The sequence below is a fragment of the Oncorhynchus masou genome, chromosome 4 (assembly GCF_036934945.1).
Source record: "Oncorhynchus masou masou isolate Uvic2021 chromosome 4, UVic_Omas_1.1, whole genome shotgun sequence".
Lineage (NCBI taxonomy): Eukaryota > Metazoa > Chordata > Actinopteri > Salmoniformes > Salmonidae > Oncorhynchus > Oncorhynchus masou.
Window position 1 is genome coordinate 7,004,905 of NC_088215.1, and position 20,114 is coordinate 7,025,018.

Below are 20,114 nucleotides of genomic sequence, written 5' to 3' on the forward strand. Positions count from 1 at the left end.
TTGAACAATGACGACGTTTATCTTCAACATTTAGGCCTATTGAACAGTAGCCTAATGTTTTGCTGATACAAAAAAAAAGGTCAAACAAGCCTAAATTGACACCGTGCGCAAGTTGTGAAAATTAAGTCTAACAAGCGTCTAAATCACATGCTTTTGTGAAAACGCACTGTACAATTAGGCTACTTTGTCCTTGAATATTTGATTTAACAATGACATTTTTCTTTTAAGCATTCGGGCCTTTTCACTGTCTTTTTGCTAAAACGAAACATGTCAAACGGTAAACGGACCTCTTTTAGGCATAGAAAAAGAATATAATATAACAACAAAGTTGAGAAAATCAAAGTGCCCACTATCCAGCTATGATTGCCTACTTTTGTCTTCCTTTCCTTTGCGTCACAGAGTAGCGTCCACTGCGTCAGGTTTCAGTCAGGCCATAACGTTTAGGCTTATGCACGAATGGCAGATAAACATACTGAAAGAAAAACCTCAATGTAGCCACAAGAATAAGACTTTTTTTTCTCATGCATTGTCTTTCGCGTTATTCAACCCGTCCGCCACCCACCAGCCCTTCATCCACACAATATTTATTTACCTTAAACCCGCCCGCCCCACGGATATAACCACGGCCACTTCTGGTTATGAGTCAACTCGCGCATCACTATCGCTGTGGCGTGTGTCAGTGATGCATTACCGCTGGATATAAAATGGTTATTTAGGACGAAAAACGCACATTTACAGCTTCTTAGATCCAGCACATGCCCAACTTTAGAGCTACTTGGGTTTACAGTGGAGAAGGGAGAGAAAAAAAGTCATTTGAAAACAAAATGGCAACCATACTGAGGAAGGAAGTAAGGAAAAGTTACCACTAACACAGGACCAGATAGGGGTAAGCTAAAGTGGCTGAGATGTATAACGCAGGCTGCACATGTGCCCTCTGCTGATTTTCCATGATGGGGAGCCAATTCAGTGCTTTATGATGTGTCATAAAGCTAAAACAAATAAAGCTTCAAAAGGAGGCTAGCCATGCTGCGCTAGCACAAACAGATATGTGGGAGTTCTGTTTGAAGGCCAGATTTGAAATAGAGCTGCGTGACCACTTATGTTTGCCTAATGATTGATGTTAAAGCCTCGAGCATGAAAACAAAACGGACAATGGTACTCTTTTTAAAAGGTAGACTCGTGACTTTACCACGAGCAGCACCGCAGATATTGTGACGAGCAAGATGCAAGACTTCGTTCTCACACCAAAACAGCAGAGAAGTTTAGCCTCGCGCTTCAATGCTCTTAGTTGTTGCGGAAATTCACCCACTATGCCGTTTACTTTGTGCACCAACGTCATATCGCTGAACCGTTGATATAGCACTGAATGGTGAACTATGTCATGGACTACAGTAGATTCTTACCACTCCCACCATTGTAAGCAACCAACTGGTATCCACAAAACGACAATGTTTTTGTAACTTCATGGTCTGACGTTCACTCAATAGGAGATGTGTTAACAATAACATAGCCTGCTATCCGTTTCAAAGACTTACTCGCAAACCTGTTCATCTTTAAAAACAGGCCAACTGTACCCTTCACTCTAAAATAGAGCCTATAAGCCAAGAGATAGAGTACGTGGACTTCTGAGGTAGAGGTACGTCTGGCTGTGGTGTTGCTCGCCCGTGTACGTTGTGTCTATGGTGTTTTACATGGCCTTGGTTGTCTAGTCCTGGGGTTGTGTCCCAAATGGCACCCTGTTCATTATTTACTGCGCTACATTTGACCAGAGCCTTAGTGGGCCCTGGTTCAAAAGTAGCGCACTATATACGGAACAGGGTGCCATTTGGAACGTAGACCTGGTTCCCTTCCCAGTGGTAAACAAGGTGATATGAGAGGCCTGGTTACAGTTACAGTAGCTGTTGTAGGGCCTTTGGCCAAGAATAATGGAAAGTATTGAGAGTGGAGTGACTGGGCACGCAGACACACACACGCAGGCAACCACCACCTTCAGTGCACCCTCTCCTATTTGTTCATGATCAGCTTACTTCAACAACAAACTCCCTTTGGAACAGCGAAGTCACACAGTAGAGGAGTACAAAAACCAACGTCCTCTAGTAACATAAGGCTCTCCTCACAGCTCCAGTTCCCACTTCCTAAACTGGGGCTTGCGTCATCGATCGCAAACAGAGCCAAATGTGCTTTTCACACATCTTGACCGGGTACGGGACAGACGCACACACACTCACACTAAGTGTGCAGGCATGCACACACACGTTTTCTACATTAGGTTAAGTCTACGCAAACAACAGCTGGGCCTTACACAAACCTACCGCGTTGGCATTTAAAAGGCGAGGGATTCACAATTCACTCATTCAGTCACGCCAGTCAAATATCCTCTGGCCCTCACATAAATGTCCCTTTAACTCAAACCAGCCCAAAAACACATGGAGGGTTTCTAAGTACACACACGGCTCAAAGAAGGGCTTTTTGAAAAAAAAAAAAAAACTTTCAATCCAGTCTTGTTTGTCTCTGACGTCAAAACCCAAACTGAACCACATGAGGAACGCCCCACTTAAACGTCCTTTGAGGAGGTTGATGCTTGTCCACAATCCCTGTCTGTGTTTCTTGGACGGGCTCGGGAGTGACGGCGTTCGCAGGGGAAGGAAGCGGGGGAAGAGTCTGTTTGGAGAGCAAGCCAGCTCTTATTAATTACCAAGCAAACATTCCTGGCTTGGAAAGCGGCCAGCGAGAGAAGAACGCGGCAGTTACGAAGTCAACAGTCAAAACCCTGAGCTCTTTTCTTCTCTTTTTTTTTCTCTCTCTCTCTCCCTCTCTGTTCCCCTCCTTCCCCCGGTCTCTCTCTCTCTCTCCTGTGTCCCTCTGTTCCCCTCCTCTCTCTCTGTTCCCCTCCTTCGCTCGCTTGCTCTCGTTTCTTCTGACAGCAACAATTTCCAAGAGCAAGACGGGGACAGACAGAACAGAACAGACAGGATGTCAGGACTGATAAATCGGAGACGGGCAAAGTTGAGGATGAGTTCAAAGGAGCTAGCACAAACACACACACACACACACAAAACACGCACCACGACAGAAACAATAGGAGAGTGTAGTAAATATTGACAAAGGATGAGATCCTTTACAGCAGGCCATTGATCATAGGGGACGTTTTCCATAGCGCTGACTCGTGAGTTTTATTCGCCAGGTTTAAAGGACACACATCCCAGACACACAGGCATACTGCAGAACACAGAGACATGGGCATCGATGCCTGGTAGATCAAAATCCATTAAAAAATACTTACATGTGAACCATAAGAATGTACACAAGGATCAGACCAGGGAAATCGTCAACCTACTCTTCTGCAGAGTGCCTAATGGCTGAGATCCATTGGGGATGTCTATCAGCCACACAAAATGAAGAGGAGTGTGCGTGGGTTAGCTCCTCTGTACATGCCAAATGGGTGTGGGGGCTCAGTTGGAAAGCTGAGGGTGTTGGTGGGCTCCACAGCTGTGTACCCAATGTCACCCTGCAACCCCTATTAAGAGGGAGTGAAGTGGGCAGCGGGAGATGTGTCCCAGCCCCTCCATTGGATCATAATTACAGCGGTGTGTGTGTGTGTTCGTGCGTGTGTGTGTTCGTGCGTGTGTGTGTCTGACAATGGAAGCAGGTGTGTCCGTGCATGTATATGTGCGTGCCTGTGTGTGCACCCACTGCCCACACACACTTGCCACAAAGCAGGTGGGGGGTTGATGATGATGATGGGGTAATGGCGAGACCCAGCTGACATCTGCAGCACGGAGAGAGTCTGGGAGGGAGGTAGTCACGACAACGCTCACACAGTGGAGAGCTGGGCTGTAATCAAGCAGAAGGGGGAGGGGTCAACACCCCCAGAGCATGCTGGGCAGGGAGCCAAGGGCTTTAAATACCAGCATCTCCCAGGAGGGAATAAATTGTCCAAAAACTATACATTTGGGGGTCAGAGAGCACCGGGAAACCGCACCGAATAATCAATGTTTGATGAGTCATCATGTTGTGTCAATACAATGGTATATCAGGACTAGTTTATTAGATCACATTCTGGTCCCACTGAGGAATTAAACCCGCATCCATCAGCCCAGCGCTTGTCACATAACATATATTAGGCTGCATCACATCCGGCTGTGACTGAGAGTCCCATAGGGCGGCGCACAATTGGCGCAGCGTCGTCCGGGTCGGGTCTGGCCGGGGTTAGGCTGTCATCTTAAATAAGAATCTTTTCTAAAACTGACGTGCCTAGTTAAATAAAACAATTACAAAGCTGAGCCGCGGGACTAAATTAAATATGACCACCACGTTTTTAAAATGTCTATCTTTATTTCCCAAACACAATTCAACACAATCCCAATCACTTGTCTTTTAATAAATGTAAACATCTTTTAATATAGGTATTAATACCTAATACATTGTACTTAAAAAAAAAACACATTTAACATGTTAAGTGTTAAAAAAAAAGTACAAAGTGTTTGTTAGGTATTAATACCCATGTTAAAAGATGTTTACATTTATTAAAAAGACAAAAAAAAGTCATTGTAATTGTGTTGAACTGTTAAAAGTGTCCCTGTTGTTACCTCATCCCAGAGATAATGCCTTGCATTACACCTGGGAAGAAGACAATTCAATTTGCTCAACTTAAAATAGGCTCAACCAACCCCAAGGCAAACATTCTGACTATATTAGCACACACATTTTCATGCTAGGTTTAAGACCTCATATGTTAGCTTATAGACACCCGAAATGATTTAGAGAACAATCTTAAAACTTTTGAGACTTCACTTGCTTACCACTTTTTCCATGTGGTTTGATCCTTCACTGACTCCATGAAATGATATTTGGTCAAATGATACACAAAATGTATGTATATCTAGAAACAAGAGAGGCTCAACATACCCCACTCTCCCCTACAACGTGTGTTCATTCCTGTCTATGCATGCTTCCTCTATGAACCAACAGGGATCCACCAAACCCAAACAAGTGACCACATAAGACAAAGGTCAGCCCTCTTCTTCTTCTTCGTTAGAACACGCGCGCACACACACACACACACACACAGTTATTAATGTCTCTGAAATGCCAGCTGTACACAGACCAATTCCTGGAAACATTCACCCAAGGCCACTTTTTTGGGGGGCTTCATTACCATGGGAACTTGATTACCAAGCCTTTCAAGGGAATGACATCGTTCCGTTCCATTTCAAAGCTAAGCCACCAGAGTGTAACTGCCTCAGTCAATACTTGAGACAATTAGGTACCACTTTATATAAAAAGGCAGCCTTTATTAAGGTTTTGTAAAGACTTTGACATGGCACTAACATACCTCATAAAACCAATCAAGGTCTTGATATATTAAAATCACACAACCACTCTCCATAGAAGAATGGATCTCCTCTCCAGGGTGTGTACTTGTACATCAAGCTGCCTCGCGCTACAGAAACAGGAGATATGCTCCGGTCCTATGGGCCGTTCTGGCTCGGACAAGTCTCCCTTTCATCTCATTTGGCTCAAATGAACAGCAACCTGGTTTTAAACGAACAGCTAAAGCAACACCTCCACGGCACAACGCCTGTCCCCTATTTGACCTTGATAGCTTGTGTGCATTTATTGGCATGTAGGCTACGCGTGCCTTTTTGAGATGTGTGTTGTACCTGTCCTCGTCTATTGGATGTTCTGTATTATGTCCTGTTTCATGGTTTGTGTGGAACCCCAGGAAGAGCAGCTGCTGCTTTCGCAACCGCTAACGGGGATCCTAATAAAAAAGGGGAGGATCACGGCAGAGTTCAAAGTTAACCTTCCTTAGCGATGCCTCTATCCCACTCTTCGGAAGAAATAAAAAAGGGCCTGCTCGCTCTCTCCCTGCGCCCCCCCCCCCCGTCAATAAATCTTAGCAGGCGTTTTCACTCCCTAATCCTCTAAATCACACTCCCAATCAGACCAGGATTCAACAGAGTCTGCTAGAGAGGACATGGACTGACAAGCATGAACACACACACACACACACACACACACACACGCTATGCAGTGACCCTGGCTATGGAGTAATTAAGATAAGACTAACAGTCTATTAGCTCCATTTGATTAGGCTGACAGGACGGATGGAGGAAAGATGATGATGTTAACGTCCCTAAGTTACAATCCATTTGTTTTCCTAAAGCTAACAGAATGAACCACAGCTAAGTTAAAAATGGGATAGTCCACTCCCAAATCAAAAGTTTGACATACGTGTCCAGACCTTAAAAAAGGTGGGTATTTAGTCCACGTCCCAGCTATATGTATATCCAGCTATACGGGTCTCAATCTCAAATGAATGGGAAACATATGGACTGTCTAATGTAAATCGTTTTAGCCAGTGCCATTCATTTCCAATTCTCCTTCCGGTCTGTATCAAAATGTCCTTCCAAGCGTCTATCACAGCTACAGAGATCTCTATCAGTGCTTTACCCCGTGACCTTGTGAATGAATCTCAGCCAGAACACTTGGCAGTGTAGAAAAATACAGCCATCTTTACGTCCAACAAATCAGGACATTCATAATCTGGCCAATGGAAATATTTACACTGACAAAACTACCCCCAGAGCCAACAAACATCGAAGCACATCAAATGCGAATGTCTTCAAAAGTTGTTCAACAATTGAGCTTCGGGCGGCTTTGTCGGGGCGAGCTAAATAAATGTGCCACTGCTGTGACGCTAATTGCTCCCTGGTAGGTGGGCAAGAGTGGGAGTCAAAGGCAGAACATTTTGCCTTTTGATGATATTGTAAGACTCAATTTGGCTTGATTTCTCTGTCGGAAGCCCGACTGAAAAAGCATAAGTGGGAATGGTCCCCTGTAGCTCCCATCTGTTCAGAAAGCTAGAGTGGATTATTGTATTGTTATTTTAGGAGATGAGGGGTTTGAAGATATACATCGTCCCAATTCATAGTCTTTTTAGCTATTGAGGTAACGATTTGTAGTCCTAACCAATCTCAGGCATTCTTTTGTGACAAGTACCCTACATTTGGGACTGGGAGCATGTTTTTACTAAACATTCCATGTTAAAATGTTATAAGATTGGAATAAAAAAAAACATCAAAAAGGATTAGATGTGGCATGGATGCATTTCATTCAAGACTTCCATCATGGACTACTTGCTGTAGCAGTTGAGGGTGGAGTAAGACATTGAGACACCAGCTAATATCTACTATGCTGTCACAGACATTAGGGACTGGGTGAAAATGCGGTGCACACACACACACACACAGACAATGCTATGGTTCGCTGGCCCCTGCTGGGAAGGGAGGCAGTGGCACTAACAAGCTCCTATACATGCCCTCCTATCAGGAGAGGGGTCCAGGACATGGCAACAACACAGCAACGACACCAGACATCCAGGGACCTGGGATTGCAGCGGCAATGTCCATTTTATCCATCAGCCTCAGGGGTAGTGTGAGATTACAGGAACTTTAACTGGAAATGCAAGGACTTTTCTAGGAAGGATAGGGAATCATAGAGCTAGAAGTATGCTATCACAGAGCTAGGAGTATGCTATCACAGAGCTAGGAGTATGCTATCACAGAGCTAGGAGTATGCTATCACAGAGCTAGGAGTATGCTATCACAGAGCTAGGAGTATGATATCACAGAGCTAGGAGTATGCTATCACAGAGCTAGGAGTATGCTATCACAGAGCTAGGAGTATGCTATCACAGAGCTAGGAGTATGCTATCACAGAGCTAGGAGTATGATATCATAGAGCTAGGAGTATGCTATCACAGAGCTAGGAGTATGATATCATAGAGCTAGGAGTATGATATCACAGAGCTAGGAGTATGATATCACAGAGCTAGGAGTATGATATCATAGAGCTAGGAGTATGATATCACAGAGCTAGGAGTATGCTATCACAGAGCTAGGAGTATGATATCATAGAGCTAGGAGTATGATATCATAGAGCTAGGAGTATGATATCATAGAGCTAGGAGTATGATATCACAGAGCTAGGAGTATGCTATCACAGAGCTAGGAGTATGCTATCACAGAGCTAGGAGTATGCTATCACAGAGCTAGGAGTATGCTATCACAGAGCTAGGAGTATGATATCGTCGCTAACATCCTGTAAAGCAAACACATACTGATGAAGTGAATTAAATACTTGAACACTTTAATTAAATCTTACTGTTTCATTAAAAAAAGCACACATTCACATTGGGCAATCATGAAACTGGATAGCATATGGGGTATTTGGGGATATTGACACACATATATATATATATTTTTTTTTTTACAAATGTATATTTTGTACAACGCGAATCGAAAAGAGCCAAAAACTCTTTATGTGAACAATAATTGACCCATAAGTAACATTCTTCTCGTCCATGACCCCACCTGGTACAGTGTTGGTACGGATATCACTCTAGTTAGTCAAACTGTATCCAAGTCTCCACACTGGAGAGTAGAGCTCCCTACTAAATCCTGGCCTTCAGGGAACGAAAGACTATTAAATATCTCATTTGACAGTTAGCCCTGAAATGGTCTTAAATGATAAACTGTGTAATCCTACTTCTATTCAGGGAATAGTAAACGGACGATGGTTGCCATAGAGATGGCGATGATGGTAACAGATCCAGGCAACATAGACAGTAGCTATCTATAGCCCGTCTGTCTGTGGTGTGGGTTGAGCTACTGTTGCTGTCCAAATGCATATCACCTACATATTGGTTTGAAGCAGATCAGAGTAGCAAGATGTGTGCGTCTCTGACAGCGGCCCAAATCGCACCCTTTTCCATATATAGTGCACTACTTTTGACCAGGACCCAAACCTGCACAGGTACGCGCGCACGCACACACACACACACGCATGTGAACACACACAAGTAAACACATACCAACGGCACATGCGCGCGCACACACACTGTCTCAGAGTCCATTAGAGCTGTTAACATCACACGCAGAGTGCAGAGAAACATTCTCACAATTATGCTTCAATGGCCACTCTGCCAGACCCATCTGCTGCTAGAGACCAGACGATGTTCTTTACAGCCGATCTGGGGCCTGTGGGTACGCGACTGCGTCAAATATCTTCCAGCCTCCAGACTTTTTTCTCACAAGTGTAGCATAGGTTGTGAGCTCCGCAAACAACGTGTCCACTCCGACAATGATAACGGTAAAAGACTGGAATAAATACATAACGACTGTATTAACAGAAATTACCGTAACCAAACAAACATTGTAGATTAGAAATTAAAATGTACCACTGGTGATATGTAATGGGGAATTGATAGACACTAAAAATCAAACAATTCACACAATGGAGAGAGAGATGCATTGTGCCTAATAGCCACACTCCCCTTCTTCTTGGACTGTGCGATCCGCGCGGATGAGACTCGGCCTCCTCAATGGATTGGTTCACTGAGAAGAGCGCGAATCAGACAGGTGTCTCGTGTGCCAATTCTTTAAAAAAAAATGTTTTTTTAAATTACATCTTGGTCGACCAACAGTCTATTGACAAAACAATCGACCAGTCGACTAAATAGGGTCAGCTCTAAAAGAAAAGCAGAGAAAGGAGAAATGAGCGAGAAGAGAGAGATCGAGAACGAAAACGAGAGAACAGAGAGGCAAAACGGAAGCTCCAAATGAACTCATCAAGCCAAAGGGCCCATCCCTCCTGTCCAAAATACTCGTTAAAGATGTGGCTTAGCCCGACTGTAATTACACTGCCAATGGCTACCGGTTGGGGACAACATTTCTCAGAATGAGGACATGTTTATACATGTATTGTCTTCTCATATTCTATTCATTTCAATCCCAAAGCAACAGATTCAGCCTGTGTGTGTGTGTGTGTGTGCGCCTGCCTGTGTGGGGTGTGTGTGTCTGTTTACTTGTTCAGTTCCCAGCTCCCCTATAAACTCTTCTCAATAATTCATAATGGAAAGTTGATGGTTAAAATTCAGCATGGTGCACACATAATAAAATTGGGCATGGTATGACCCATGTAAAATGACAAGAAAATCAGACGGCTAGTCAAAGTGGACTGTGATTTTAAGGTCAAGTCAAATATCCACTTGGTTGACTGCTTGATTGTCTTCAGTCAATACAAGAGTGCTGAATTATGAACGATATGATGTTTGCATTGGGGTTGATACTAAAAATCATTTTAAAATGAAAGTCTGAAAACGGAAGGCTGCTGGAGTGAAAGGGAGACCTGTAACGGAAACACTAAAGACAGCTACAGCTACAACAGGATGAATGGGCCGAGTAGGGAAACCACAAGAATGTGCATCTGTGAGAATCAAATCTAATTTTATTTGTCACATGCGCAGAATACAACAGGTTTTCATTACAGTGAAACGTTTACTTACAAGCCCTTAACCAACAACGCAGTTAAGAAAAAGCGTAAAGAAAGTATTTACTAAATAAACTGAAGTACATACATACGTGATAGTGTGTGTGTGTGTGTGTGTGTGTGTGTGTGTGATCTCTCTCCAGTTAATTGAAATGGCTTCTGTCCAAGGGAGAGAGTGTGACTGTCAGCAACGTGTGACGATCACCCTGGAATGGCCTTACGGAAAAGCCTTCCACAGGCTACGCACACCACACACCACACACACACACACCATCAAGGAAATGAGAGGAGGCCTCATCCGTGGATAACAGTCTATCAAAAGCCATGATGGTACTTCTGCTGGAGGAGCAAATATCATCTTATCAAATCACAACACTGTCATGAACACCAGATGACAACTGTGTCTTGCACCGATCCACCCATGGAAAATGTTAGGTCCATTTCCTCATCAACACAACATTGAATATCCACAATTAACTGTTGAAATGGACAATTTCAAACCAGGCGCTGTGTGTATCAAGCGTCTCAGAGTAGGAGTGCTGATCTAGGATCAGGTCCCCCCCCGTTAAAGTAATCTTATTCGTTGTGATCTAAAAGGCCAAACTGATCTTAAAATCCAGGCAATTCCATGGTAACAGAGTGATGCTGAAATTCACCTTTTCACATAAAAAATGTATGCCAAGGAAAAAACACTTATTAAAGTTGAACAAACTACACACTTTTATGCAGAAGTCTGCTTTTAACAATTGCCACTGAAAATGTCACTAAAACACATCAAATCTCCCTCAGTTTTTTTTAATGTGTCCACGTTTTCCCAAAACTAAATATGTAATTTGAATTAAGATTCAATGATGTCTGCAGAAAGAATTGGGTGACCGCTAAGATATGACAACTTGAGTTTGAAAAAAATAAAATCTCTGTTGGCTATTGAACTACAGTAAGTGAAGTGGATCAACACCTGGTAACAGAATGACATCATGGGTCCTTGATTTGTATTCAACAGAAATCCATAATTTTGAATGTGATGTATCCTAATTATGTACACAAAAAAAGGTAGAAAAATTCAATATCCTCCTTATTCTAATGAGCTCTGACCCAAACAAGACCAAATGTGGTTGTTCCAGACTGGACCAATCATAGACATCCATGTTTCATAAGTTTAGACTTCACAGAAGAGCACAGTGGAGTACAGGACTGCACAGCCCAGTACAGGGGGAGGCAGGTAGCCAAGTGATTAGAGAGCAGAGCCAGCAACCAGAGGGTGTCCAGTTCAAATCCTAGATGCCATTGTGACCTTGAGCAAGGCAATTATCCCCCCACAAGATCATCTCTCCAGGCACTCAGTGAGGAAGCCTCCCCGCACCTCTACAAAACTACTCTACTGCAACCATGGTTTGTGACTACTATGGTTTCTCCATTGTGGCTAATTCAATTGCAGTCATTCTGTTACACATTTTTCAGTCACTATTACCAATTTGGAGTGGTGCGTTTTAAAACACTTAATTCATAAACAGGGGCCTCCCGGGTGGCGCAGTGGTCTAGGGCACTGCATCGCAGCACTAGCTGTGCCACCAAAGACCCTGGGTTCGCGCCCAGGCTCTGTTGCAGCCGGGTGCGACCGGGAGGTCCGAGGTCCGTGGGGCTCATCACGCACCAGTGACTCCTGTGGCCCAGCGTCCAGGTGCACAGTGTCTCATCGCGCACCAGTGACTCCTGTGGCGGGCCATGGGTGCAGTGCGCGATGAGACAAGATAGTAAACCAATTGGATACCACGAAATTGGGGAGAAAAGGGGATAAAATGAATTTCATCATCCTCCACGTCTGTGAACTTTCATCATCCTCCCTCATGAGGGAGAGGGATTAGAAAATATCTTAAAGATATGTGGGTTTTTGGTAACAAAATGACAAGACACCAGGCAATATTTCTTAAACTTACAGAAGGCAAAACAATTTCTGCAAAATTAAATATAAAATGTTGATATTAGTCAGCCTTCAACATTGAATTTTGATGTATTTCTAGACGGAACAAAAATACATACACAACATGAGCTGAAATAAAAAAATCCCAGAAATGTTCCGTATGCAAAAATAGCTCAGATTTTGTCCACAAATCCCTGTTAGTGAGCATTTCTCCTTTGCCAAGATAATTCATTCACCTTACAGGTCTGGCATATCAAGAAGCTGATTAAACAGCATGATCATTACACTGGTGCACCTTGTGCTGGGGACAATAAAAAGCTACTATAAAATCTTCAGTTGTCACAACACAATGCCACAATTGTCTCAAGTTATTGGAGAGCATGCAATTGGCATGCTGACTGCAGTAACGTCCAACAGAGAATTTAATGTTTATTTCTCTACCATAAGCCGCCTTCTGCCAAATTCTCTAAAATGACGCTGTACATCCATCCCATCTCACAACCGCAGACCAATCAGAATCACGGATTGTCTGGGCCTGGTTCCCGTGGGTGGACCTATGCCCTCCAAGGCCCACCCATGGCTGCACACCTGCCCAGTCATGTGTAATCCATAGATTAAGGCCTAATGTATGCATTTCAATTGACTGATTTCCTTCTATGAACTGCAACTCAGTAAAATCTTTTAAATGGTTGCTCTCATATTTTTTGTTCAGTAAAAAACCTTAAAAACCATATACTAGAATAAGCCTTAAGAGCCCTTTTCCACCTGTGTGAGCAGAAATCAAAGCCTTTGCTTATTCCAAATTTTCAGGAACGAAAATGGTTGAAAAATGTAGACTTCTAGCTTTCATTTGACACCAAATTTGATATACTCCTATAAAAGGTGTTGGTGCTCATGGATCCTTTTACATGGAAATGACCATCAAATGACCAAAAAGCAGCGGGAAAGACAGACAACCCATTCTGAGGAGAGGTAATTTGGTTTTTACACTTCTGAACACGCTTGACAACACCTTGTGATGCTCGCAAATTCGCTATTCTCATCTCACCCGGCCAGTGAACACCCACGGGATTAGTATTTTTCTAGTTTGTGCCGTGAACCGACAACAGCCACGAAAAAGAGACCGACTTCCATTTCAATACGATGCCTCTCTATCGGCCCGTATCTCTCTCTGCCTCTCTGGAGATGCAACATCGCAGCAAGATGTGAAATTAACGCCAGGCGTTATGGAAACAGGGTTGGGGGATCTAACAACTGCAAGCCATCGAGTTAAAGAGCCTCTAAAAGGAAGTTTAACACAGTCTTTACAGAAATTTGATGTGGAGAGAGACTCATCATGATGAGGCAACTTGAGGCCACGTAACTACTTTCCTGACATTAACACCCCACGTGGGCCTCATTGGGCAAAGTAGTCCCTTGAGGTAACTGTATACAAATAATGTATGCCTACAATACACCCCTTTTTAATTTGTAATGTTCAGTAACATTGCACCAATGGAACACATGACACCTGTTTCACATTACCGCAACTGTTGGTGGCTAGTTACCAGCACAGGGCTGATTACTAGTCCCATAGGCATTGCCATTCTACACCAGGCTGGAACAAGACAGCAATCAGGCAAAAGCAGCAGCTTGCCGAGAGGGAGGCTAAATCCCAATTCAGACGGCAGATAAAGGAGTGGCTGATTAAATCAACGTAGACAGCAGATGGGGCACGGAGAGCAGCGTTTGACACTTGCTGAAATCCTTCTGCTAATTTCAGGGGATGCTAATTTCAGGGGAAGTTAGTTCAAATTAAACCAGGGTCATGCTCATTAGGGAATACCGTAGCGGGAATGTATTGGTTCCGTTGGCTCTGATGGTTGGACCATAGTGCGAGCAACCGAAGTTTAGGTTTGATTCCCACACAGGCAACATACTTACTGAATGTGTGAACTGTAAATCCCGTTCATAAATTACTGTGAATGATGATTCATCAGAAGACAAGCCAACAGACGTGGAGGATGTTTGATCACACAGCCCTACCCACAACACTGACGGAGTGAGTGATTGTGTGTGCGAGCGCGCCACTAAAGCGGAAAGGTAGATGACCTCTCAAAAGGGACACTCGACAATTTCATCAACGTTATCATGAACTTCGCTAATTGACTTTTAGATAGGCACAGATGCTTTCTCCGCCACTGTTCTGGGAACATCACCGTTCATCAACTAACATAACATACACGAAAACACACGAGCTTCTATCATCCACTTCTATAGAGTACATTCCCTGTGATGGCTCCACTACCTGAAATAACCTTCTCTGCCAGAGAGTGAGATGGCTCAGTGATTAAGGGGGTAGAAATAGACAGTTACACATTTGGGCTTTACCCACTTCAACTCACACAGAATAAGAGTTTATGTCCCAAAACCAGAAAAGGGAATTGGATTCTATTTTTCTTTGCAGTGAACACCATCCACAACTGTAGGACTATCAGCTTTTACGTCAGACCAGCGTTATAATCCCTCCAGTTATAGCCGAAGCTGGAAAGCGGAGAAATTTCAAGCACGGCGAAACGCATTTAATTTGGATTTTGTTTCTCCAAAAGGCATAGAGAAAACCCGCATCGCAGTTATTTTAAAACCTTCACAAAGGGAAAGTGAACAGGCTGCTATGAGGTCGCACGGTGTGTTCGAACGGTTCACTGTGGATGCGTCGCAAATTACATCCTATTCCCAATACCATTTGGGATGCATAGAAAACACGTTTCTTGTGTAGGCGGTAGTTGGTAGACACTGCTCTGAGGTCAGTTCTTATTTCCTGATGATTCAAGTTACCATTACTGGGTTGGAGAAACCTTGGCGACACCTTATTGTGAATTTTCCATAATGCCTAAGGTCATACACGCATTAGTATCACATATCTGCAACATTAGTAAGTATTGAGCAATGGTGGAAAATGAGGCATGTTGCCCTCGGTAAGAATGATGAATCATCACCCTTTTAAATCTGTAGGACCTAGATGGAAGGAGTGATACCTTGAGAGAGAGTTCATTAGTCTGTCTGTGTCCTCTGAAATGAATCACTGTTCCATCCTCTGACTGAAATATACAGGCGTGGTGGCTGATAAATTACTATGGGAAATGGCAAAGCATGATGTTAACAGCCTAGAATATGAGCCAAGATCAATTTAGCATTTCCTCCCTAATGGTTAAGGTTAGGATTTGGGGTGGGGTAAGCTGATCCAAGATCTGTGCCTAAGGATGACAGGGTCTGATTGGTGTGGGTGGAACAAGGTGACTTCGTCAACTGAAGATGTACAGATAGGAGTTAGGGTTCACAGAACTTTTGTTATACGTTATCCAACCATTTTCAACCCATAGTAGTAACACATGAACATACATGCTTTCGTGAATAGAAACATGCTGTAAAAACAAGTTAGTAAAATTCCACAGTAATAATTTGCCACATTTCCAGAGTAACCATCTGCACTACGCTGAGGTAACATGTCACTAGAGGCCAGAGCCAGGCCAATCACTTCCCAGAAAGAAACGATGCAAAGAGAGGGGTGACCTCACATGTCCCCATTACCACACACACTTCATTAAGCCAGTGGCCCTGGGGTTTTCAGACAAAACAGACTTGGCCAGAGAAGATATCTGGCCTGAGGACACTTCCTCCTCCCCCCCGGTCAGGAAGCAGCCATTCATGTTATCAGAGAGATGGACGACTCCCAACTCAATGCGTAGTCATGATAAGCGCAATTTGTTTGAATGAGAGAAGGAAAGAAAGCAATCTTCCCGACGACAAGTCAATGTGAGAACTGAATGCTAGTGACAATGGGTGTCAACAAGCGTAGTTGACAACGTTATGTGCCCTTCCAATGACTCCTTCACATTTGTTGACTCTGTGATAAGAAACCTTCAAGAGACAAAGATAGCTCTCTTTATTTTCTCTCTGCCCTTTACATACCATAGTTCACCAGAGGCTCAACGTTTAATTGAGCCACACACAAAGTTCAGAAGCAATTGTAAAAAAACAAACATGTGACTTCCTTACATCTTACAGTTGTGCTGCTCCATGTCCTAACGGCCTATTAGGAATAGGTACTCCTTCATACCTAGGAGTGCCTTCAGTGACGCTATTTGCATGTTAGTCAGTAAACTATTCGTGTCTGATGTGAGAAATAGATCATTGAAGAGACAACACACAAAGGCATCTTTTTAATCACTTCGAAGACTCACAATGAAAAAAAAAACCCAGATTCTGTCACTTGTCTTCACTTTGACCATACTCTCAGTCAAAATGACTGACTGGGTGCTGAGTTGATCCCACGCTGGAAGACAAAGTGTTGCTTAATGCCAAACAGAGAAACTGAGCCCTCAGTCAATGAACCGGTGCCTCTGTTACGAAACTTCTGATACCAAATAAAGCGTTTTGGCTGACACTCGTTATTAAATGTTGAGGGGGTTTATGGGAAGTACATGTTTTTATGTCCCGTGTTCCATTAGGTTGAAATTCTGAGAAGACCAGAGCAGTGTTCTAAGAAATCCGAGCAAACTCAAGCATTTCTAATGGACAATGTCGCAAGGGCGAAGGCAGGAGGAATGCAGTAATGCAATCAACAAGAGTGACAACACCATAAGGTGCTATTACCATCATTTACATTGAAGACGTCACGGGCATGACGGCTTTGCAGGACTAGAACTATATTATCTAGGCAACGGTGTTAGATGGAGGACAAACTGACACATTGACTGATCAGAGAAGAATGAATACCCCGTTTCACAGAGAACTACAAGCATGCACAGATGACTGGCTGAAAATTAAGTGTAACTAAGCAGATTCTTAGGGGAGGTGCTGCTCATTCCTATGAATAAAGATGAGCGTTGTGGACCCAACTGTGTTCAAGCAGGAGCAGAATTATGCTAGAGCAACCTAAAACAGCATTAGGCCAACTAAATAGTCCACATATTATTAAGAATGTTCATAACAGTGGCCTATACAATTATGGTTATGGTGCAATATTACTGTGTCATCATTATTGATTAATTTATTTGAATTCACCATACACTAATAGGCTATACGCTAAACGGTAGTTACAACAGCCCCATCCTGTGGTATAGTGTAAAAGCCATTGATAAGTAACAGTAGCCCAGTGACCTCTAAACTCAAATACTATTTAATCTAAAATTCGAGTCAATTGCCTCCAGTTTGCTGAAAACACAAGTGGGTGTTTATATGTTCATCGCAGATTATAAGTGTTGAATTTACTTCCGGTCTATCGTTTTTCTTACATTTAGTCTAATAAGCAGATCTGGTGTGTGTTCATCCCACACGGCACCTATGACACATGAACATGGCACTTACTTTCAAATAGACTGACAATTGAGGCTATGGGTGGGATAGGTTTGGCTGGCTTACTGCAAGACAAAACATATATCATCTAAAATGTTACTTCCACCCCGCCCTTCCTATCTGTTCCTCTTCTCGCACGAGAAAGTTTGCTGAAAGTCAACTTGAATATTGTTTGACAAATTTAAAACAAACAATGTAAATGCTACAATTTTACAACAACAAAACATGTATACACTTACCTCCTCGACAGTCAGCGGCATGCATATCCTGTACTCCTTGAGCAACATCTTATTTGATATAGCTCTTCTTGTTCTACAATGTAGCCCGTCTAACAAGTTATGACCGCCAAAGCTTTAGCTAATAAAAACGCAGAGTTTGGCAATGCATGTGGATCGCCTTGAAAACAGATGACCACTGTGAGTTGTCTGGTCTCATCGGAACGAATGGAATTTTGCCTGGGGAATTTCTCACAAGCAGCGTTGAAAAACTAGCCTTTTTTTATTCCGAACAGGACGTGGGTAAAGAAAAGCAGTTAAAAAACGTACCTAACTAGGATATGCCTTCTGCGAAATACATGAGAATCGATTGACAATCGGCCAAACAGATGTTGCTTTCAAAACGTGGGCGGTAATAAAACGGCCAAGTTGCTTTAACTGCAGTTTTCTCAAACCAAAAATAAATAGATACGAGATTTATCTAAAAAAACAAACACATTAAAACGAGGGTCAGGTCCGTCCTTGCAGAGGATAATTCGCTAAAATGTGCTCTTCCTCACGCTTCTGAGCTCCTGCACATACGAGTCTTCTTTACAAAGGCTTGGCTTTATGTTGCGGTGTTCTCTCTTTGGTTGTGAAAAAAAATGGGACGAGCTCTTCCTTTGGCTGTCGTTTCTCACTCGGTGCGACGACGAGCTATTTTGCCGCTGCCACGGAAACATGCGGGCAGGAAACAAGATGCGTGAAAGTAAGCGCATCAGAGTTCATGCTCCCTTTCATTGTCACTGGTTCTATTCAAATGTGAACAATCCTCTCCCTAGAAAGTGTTTTGAACCACGTTAAATGATTGGGCTACACGAGTCGACTATGCAGCCTGCTGAGTAGCCTGTGTTATTTGACTTTGGACTAAATAACGGTTTTTGATGGCTCTGTGTCCATCATCCATCCAATCAAATGTTATTTGTCACATACACACGGTTAGCAGATGTTAATGCGAGTGTAGCGAAATGCTTGTGCGTCTGGTTCCCGACAGTGCAGTAATATCTAACAAGTAATCTAACAGTAACACAACAACTACCTAATACGCACAAATCTAAAAGGGGTGAATGAGAATATGTACATGTAAAAAGAAATGGATGAGCGATGGCGGAGCGGCATAGGCAAGGCGCAATAGATGGTATAAAATACAGTATATTATATGAGAAATGTAAGATAAGTAAACATGATCAAAGTGGCATTATTTAAATTGACATTGTTTAAAGTGACTAGTGACTGCTTGTTCATAGGTCTTTGCCTCGACTTGGCCAAAGCAGGCCTGATGATAAAGATGTAGGCCTACAACAACATACATATCTAATGCATTTCTTAAAAAACAAGGTCTAATTGGAATTAAATAAATAATAATAACCGACACAAATCGTTTACTTAGCCTACAGGCTATTCTCTTTTTTGTCTATAATGTTCTCTCTGGTATGCAATCTGGTTTCCGCTCAGGTTATGGATGTGTCACTGCAACCTTAAAGGTCCTCAATGATGTCACCAATGCCCTTGATTCTAAGCAATGTTGTGCTACTATTTGTATTTATTGACTCGGTCAAAGCTTTTGATACGGTAAACCATTCCAGTCTTGTGGGCCGGCTAAGGAGTATTGGTGTCTCTGAGGGGTCTTTGGCATGGTTTGCTAACTACCTCTCTCAAAGAGTGCAGTGTATGTCTCAGCCACTGCCTGTCACCAAGGGTGTACCCTACTGACAGGCAGTAGGCCCCAAGCTCTCTCATCCATTTATATGCAGATGAGACAGTCTTATACTCACCTGGTCCCTCCCCGGATTTTGTGTTAAACGCTCTACAACAAAGCTTTCTTGGTATCCAACAAACTTTCTCTGCCCTTAACCTTGTTCTGAACACCTCCAAAACAAAGGTCATGTGGTTTAGTAAGAAGAATGCCCCTCTCCCCACAGGTGTGATAACTACCTCTGAGGGGTTAGAGCTTGAGGTAGTCACCTCTACAAGTACTTGAGAGTATGGTTAGGCGGTACACTGTTCTTCTCTCAGCACATGTCAAAGCTGCAGGCTAAAGTTACATCTAGACTTGGTTTCCTCTATCGTAATCATTCCATTTCTCACCCCAGCTGCCAAACTAACCCTGATTCAGATGACCATCCTACCCATGCTAGACTATGGAGACGTAATTTATAGATCTGCAGCTAAGGGTGCTCTCGAGTGACTAGATGCTCTTTACCATTCGGACATCAGATTTGCCCCCAATGCTCCTTATAGGACACATCACTGCACTCTATACTCTT

At 43.1% G+C, this 20,114-nt stretch overlaps 1 protein-coding gene across 1 annotated transcript in view; it reads right to left on the reverse strand.

The window, feature by feature from the left end:
• Nucleotides 1-18,587, reverse strand: part of LOC135522459 (cytoplasmic phosphatidylinositol transfer protein 1-like) — a 77,528-nt gene extending 58,941 nt beyond the window's left edge. The window contains exon 1 of the mRNA XM_064948739.1: nucleotides 17,833-18,587. Coding sequence (XP_064804811.1) covers nucleotides 17,833-17,880 — 48 coding nt within the window. The 5' untranslated portion in view covers nucleotides 17,881-18,587. The remainder of the gene's footprint in view (nucleotides 1-17,832) is intronic.
• Nucleotides 18,588-20,114: the final 1,527 nt, after the last annotated feature.